Source organism: Lethenteron reissneri, chromosome 49 (assembly GCF_015708825.2).
Source record: "Lethenteron reissneri isolate LAM-NWPU_2019-01 chromosome 49, ASM1570882v1, whole genome shotgun sequence".
Lineage (NCBI taxonomy): Eukaryota > Metazoa > Chordata > Hyperoartia > Petromyzontiformes > Petromyzontidae > Lethenteron > Lethenteron reissneri.
This window is the reverse complement of record NC_083827.1, coordinates 821,104-827,103: the sequence shown is the minus strand read 5'-3', so window position 1 is coordinate 827,103 and position 6,000 is coordinate 821,104. Positions and strand designations below refer to the sequence as shown.

The following is a 6,000-nucleotide window of genomic DNA, read 5'->3' as shown; positions in this document are numbered from 1 at the left end:
TGCAGCAAAGGGCCACCAGGAAATCCCTGCACCCCACTCCACACTGCTGACGGTGGAGGTTGATTGACAAGAAAACACAATGACCCAAAGTGGTTGATGACACCTTTCCAATGATTGCAGAGTCTATAGCCATCCTCTCGGTTGAAATTGTTTGTCTGTATACATGGATGGCTTCATGAACGGATCTTTGTTGATAGCCAGTAGGCTTGCAAAGTACCATCGTCTTAGAGAAATCAATTTCATGAGCCAGCCGCTTTCAAATATTTATCGGCCACGGCCGAGGTATTGGTCCTACCGTGTTTCAGATCTGCCTTATGTTCACGAACACGGTCCGAGACATGTCGCTTAGTTTCCCTAATGTAACTGCTGCCGCAGATACAGCTTCATTTGTAGACGCCGGGATATTGCATGTCATGAATCTAGTCCTTCACAAATAAAATCAGATTACGAATTTTATGTATCGTGTTAAATCGGACCTGGATCTTGTTTGTTCATGATTTTGGAAATGTTTTGGTTACCCCTGCTATGTATGGCAGGGTGATGGTTTTCATTGGATCCTCTGATGGCTCCTTCCTCACGGTTGGGGTGATGGCTTTGCAGATTGTGTCAGAAAATCCGGACATTCTGACAATCCTACAGTACCCCGGTCGCTGTGGTGTAACATGCCACAAGGCCATTGCCTAAGTTGATGTGCCCATTGATGAATTTTATTTCAAAATATTTTATTTCATGACTCACACAATGAAGCATAATGTCAGTGTAAAGTTGCACACTTTTATTCAGATTAATTTACAAAGAGTAACTATATACATGCTTTGCTGCTGTACATTGCAAAATGTACGTATAGCAAAATACATCTAACAATAACAGCAATTATAAGAAAAAAAATACATTTCATATATACAGATTTAAATGCCATAGCCCAGGACTAAATTAAACCGTTGCATTATCGAGAAATTGATTTGATCCGACACCATCCGTTAATAAGCAACCGCGGTCGGTGCCGCCTCTCCCTTCACCAGAAAAGTTCCAATCAAGCAATCAAGCTTCGCGACCGCAAGAAACTCGGGGGGGTGTGGGAGGAGTGATTAATTATCATGCACGGGAGAAGGGGTTGAGAAACTACTACAGGCGGAGTACGGAACGGCCCTTCAGCTCCCACTGGGCAGCAGCTTGGCACCATCACACTTCAATAAAAATGGAACCAACTTGATATTAAACTCATCTTCTTGGTTCTTTCGGTAAAGTCACGTAGAAGGGAAGTAATAAAATAATAAAAATAAAACATAATAAAACAATTCTCACGACGTCGTGAGAATTGTTGTTTTATTATGTTTTATAATTGTTTTATTATGTTTTATTTTTATTATTTTATTACTTCCCTTCTACGTGACTTTACCGAAAGAACCAAGAAGATGAATCCCTGCAGTCACGAAAGCTTTAAATCGAAATTTGATATTAAACTGTAAAAATGTTTTTAAAGAAATGTGCATGGTGCAACTTGTAGTTAAACCAACAGCAACTTCGACCTTAAAGAAAATAAAGTTCATGTTGTAATTTATTAAGCTAGCAACTAAGTTAAATAGAAAACCACCCGCAATGAAAGCGAGAGCAACTCGTAATTTAATTAGGAAAAAAATACAGCGTTGATAGGCAACTTAGGAATTACATAAAGAGGTACTAGGAATTTAATCGGGAACAATTTGGAGTCACAAGATCAAGTTGGATTGGCAATGGACTCGGCCATAGACAAATTCAAAAGTGCTGAAGAATGTTAATGGGTGCAACTTGGAAATGTTCTTCAAGAAACACCAAAGTTGCACTCAAAACAATTTGGGATTGAATCGATCACAATTGAGCACCTGACTTTAGCAGCAAACCATAAAGACAAACCAGACTCACACGGGATACAACTTATAGTAGCAAATAGAATCTCCACCAGGCCCTTGACTTGTTGTCTAATATTTACATTGCCATCCGCCATGGTGGACTGTGGCGATTACCCACAATCCATCATGACAGTGGATAATAAATTGTGATCTTGCTTTACTGCATTCAGTGGGCCTCGTGGTGTTTGTGCAGGGCAACCCAACAGGATGTTTTTCCAATTTGCTTTGGTTTTCCCCACGACTGACCCTTATCATTCCATGGTTTGTACAGCGCCTTGAGATGCTGCTGCATTTCAGGCACTCAATGTAAATCCAAAACCTAATTTGTTTGACAGGCCACACTCTGGTGACAGAATTTAGGCAAACCTGTTTGCCTTGGTCTCACGGCCCCTGGCCTCATATATGGGGGAAATGCATAAAGTTTCCAGCACAGGATTACTTGGCCATTTGTACACAACACTCAAAAATCTAGCTTAAGGCGCCGGGAAACAAAGGCACGCAATGCTTATCTGTATTTTCACCTACAAGGGTATATGTTTTTGGGCTCATTTTCAGGCTTAGAAACTGCAATTTGAATTTTGTTGGTTGTTTTTTGTATGCTGGATGGTGGTAAGCAGCCTTAAGAATAGGTGATCATGGTCACATTAACAGGGCATTTGGATTTGGTCAATTAGATTAAAATTATCACTGAAATTACCATGCTACTTCCTCTTGTATAAGAAGCCTTTACACCTTCTGCTTTGCCGCTGCACTCGGGGGAAACATTTTGCTTCTGGCTGCAAATGTAGGTGGCGTGCTTCCGAATGTTAAAAGCATCAAGTTAATAGGGCTACAGTCATATTTTGATTGTGAAGGTCGGTGAATTAAATATTCATACCACGACACAAATGCATGGTACAGGATTCAATGCCAAAAAGTTAAAAGTGTTCCACACCACGGCCCTTCTCTTTTGTAAGAGCACGCGCCGTGATCTCTCGCCACTAGCGTTGACGCAGTTCGGTGCACGGTCTGCGCGCGCTCCCTGTTGTTGAGCTGCAAAGGGCCAAGCCGAGCCCTCCTTGCCCATAGGAATTGGGAAACCTGCCCAGGAGGAAGGGGCGGGGGTGGGGGTGTGGCGCCCAGGAGGAAGGTTGGGAAGAGACCTGGGACGGTGTGGAGGGAGCAGGGGGTGGCTCAGTTGGCCCAGGCAGCCAAATCCCTCATGTCATCATCATCTTCCTCTTCCCTTTTCTTGGTGGCTGCTTGTAAAAGCAAACAAAAAAACAAACACACACATAAGGTGGCTGGATCAGAATCAGAATGTATTTATACTGCAGGAGGAATCCGATGAGCTATAAAGCTCTTTTTCACAGATGTCCAGTCGGGGCGGGTCAGAACGTTACAAAAACAAACAATACAAAAACACAAATCGGAGTGAAATGTATAGGAAAGGTAAACAAATCACTTCTAAATATATATGCATATAAAACTGAACTATTTTTTTTCTTACCAGGTAAAGCCTACTTACTGATTTATTAACTTATTTGCAGAAGTAACCTGGCCAAAAATGATGGCTGCTCAAGCAAGCTTACAATAAGTATAACCCGTAAAAACAAAGTTTTTCACTATAAATCCTTTATATGCGTGGCGGCTAGAGTCCTCTCGTCCTCTGGCTTGAGATGGCTGCCACCTATGGGTCAGATGATCGCATTGCACCATTAAGCAATTGGTAATTAAATATAATATTTTTGTCCTAAAAAGTGTAAAATTTTGGAAAAAAATTTACACGAACATTAATTGTCACGCACAACGAGTCTGTGTGGAAAATGTCAGCTCGATTGGATCAGGGGAAGTGGGTTAAAAAACCACCGAAAGATTTGCACGGTCCTAAGCAAGCAAGCGAACTTAATATAAAGGATTCAAAAAGGACTACCCTTCAGACTGTGTTTAAACTAAGGCAACAATTGTTTACTTTAGCAGAACCAGCCTCACTGAGCGCTACTTGTTAACGAGGGCCTTGCTTGGAAAACTCCGTTTTTGAATCGTTCCTCTTGGATCAGGGGGGACACCGGAGTGCCCAGAGAAAACCACCTCTCGAATGGGGAGTCACTCCTCAAACTCCACACAGATGGCAAACCAACTTGCTCTGGTGCTTACAAAAGGCACCTTGTTTTCCTGCAGCAATGAACAAATAATCACATTTCCAAAAAACTCAGAATTGGACCACGTTTCCAAATAAAATTGCGTAGGTGTCACGACATCGCACGTGGCATCGTAAAATAGTGCACACTTGCTATTCTACAGGAAAACCCTTGGATTGGTATAGCACACCATGTGACAAGATGATACTGATAGTATCACGATATCTCGACTTGTGTGGCATTACAAGTGTGGGTGGTGGCAGTCGGCGCTATCCACGACCAGCGTGTTTGTTTGGAACAAGTCTGAAAGCATGCGAGTGTAACAGCATGATTGAGCGTGTGTAGGAGCATTCACGCTTGTGTGTGACAGCATACACGTATGAGTTTGTGAGTATGTGAGTGTGCATGTGAGAGTAAGTGAATGTGCATGAACATGCGAGATTGAGCATGCGAGTGAGAGAGCATGTATGTGTGTGTGAGAATGTATGTACGTGTGAGAGTATGTATGTGTGCGCAAGTGAACGGGTGTGCATGTGAGAAATACCAGGCTCAGACAAACACATACATAATGAGAAGGTGGAGAGCGACAGCATAGTGTTTAGCGCACTACGCTACGAACCTGGTGACCCGAGCTCAATTCCCACTTAATGCTAACAACAGCGATGAATATCTGCACCAGTCCTGGGCCTCCTTCAGCTCAACTCAACTTTAAATGGGTGTCTGGTGCAGTAGATACGCATGTATGTTAAACTCATTTCGCGACGTACGTAGCCAAGCGTGCTAATCGGAGGTGCAGTGTGTATGTGCTCGATAACACAGCACTGGCGCCAACAGTCTGCATGGTTACACGAAGGGTATTTGTCTGTGTTACCAGGCCGGGATGGCAGCGAGGCGGTGGGCACACTGGGGAGCTGGCTGCCGCCCACTGCTAGAAGCTCCTTGTCCAGCTCCTCTTGCTCCAGTTCCTCCAGCTCGGCCATGAGCTCGTCCTGCACCGCATCACAGATACACAAACACACAGCGACCGAGATGGTGTTACACGCAAACACAGAACGAGACTGTGGTAACACAATCACAAAACGAGGTGGTGTATACACACAGACACACACAGAATGAGACTATGTTACACACAGTCACAGAACGAGGTGGTGTTACACAGACACGTATGTATGTAGAACTTATTTCGCAATTCACGTAGCCAACCGTGCTAATCGGTGGGGCAAGGACAACAAACTAAACACTAATACGACACAGTCACACACAGAATGAGACGGTGTTACAGTGTCACGCGCACACACAGAACGAGGTGGTGTTACACGTACACACGCATACAGAACGAGACGATGTCACACAGTCACACACACAGCGTGAGACGATGGCACACAAGTCACAGTTACACACACACAGCATGGGAGGAGGGGCACTCGTCACCTCGTCCATGTCGTCCCCGAAGCCGACGGGCTTGGAGATGGCGTCCGAGATCTCCTGCGCCAACTCCTGCTGTTCGTGGATGTCGCCCATGAGCTCGTCCACCTTGTCTATATCCCTGGACACCAAGGACACGCGCGGAGATGCGGCAACGTTACACAAGCACGTGAGTATTGACAAGTTAAAAAGCGGACACTCCCCTCTGTCTCTCAGCAGATACTTTCCCCTCTGTTCTCAGCACACACTCTCCTAGAGTTACAGAGTGTGGCAAGTGTCCGTGCGATGTATGCATCACAAGTAGGAGAGCGTGGTGAGTGTGAGCGCTGTGTATCACAAGTAGGAGTGGTGAGTGTGAGCGCTGTGTATCACAAGTAGGAGAGTGGTGAGTGTGAACGTTGTGTATCACAAGTAGGAGTGGTGGGTGTGAGCGCTGTGTATCACAAGTACGAGAGTGGTGAGTGTGAACGTTGTGTATCACAAGTAGGAGTGGTGGGTGTGAGCGCTGTGTATCACAAGTACGAGAGTGGTGAGTGTGAGCGCTATGTGTCACAAGTAGGAGTGGT

General features: G+C 44.6%; 1 protein-coding gene across 2 annotated transcripts in view; it reads right to left on the bottom strand.

Moving 5' to 3' along the window:
• Nucleotides 1-760: 760 nt before the first annotated feature.
• Nucleotides 761-6,000, bottom strand: part of LOC133354955 (charged multivesicular body protein 4b-like) — a 29,901-nt gene continuing 24,661 nt past the window's right edge. Inside the window, exons 3-5 of one of the 2 annotated variants that reach the window (XM_061572182.1) lie at nucleotides 5,441-5,555; nucleotides 4,881-4,998; nucleotides 761-3,127 (exon numbers count right to left, since the gene is read on the bottom strand). In XM_061572182.1, coding sequence (XP_061428166.1) covers nucleotides 3,063-3,127; nucleotides 4,881-4,998; nucleotides 5,441-5,555 — 298 coding nt within the window. In that variant the 3' untranslated portion in view covers nucleotides 761-3,062. Of the gene's footprint in view, nucleotides 3,131-4,880; nucleotides 4,999-5,440; nucleotides 5,556-6,000 lie in introns of both variants that reach the window. The other variant, XM_061572181.1, reaches the window with a different exon arrangement.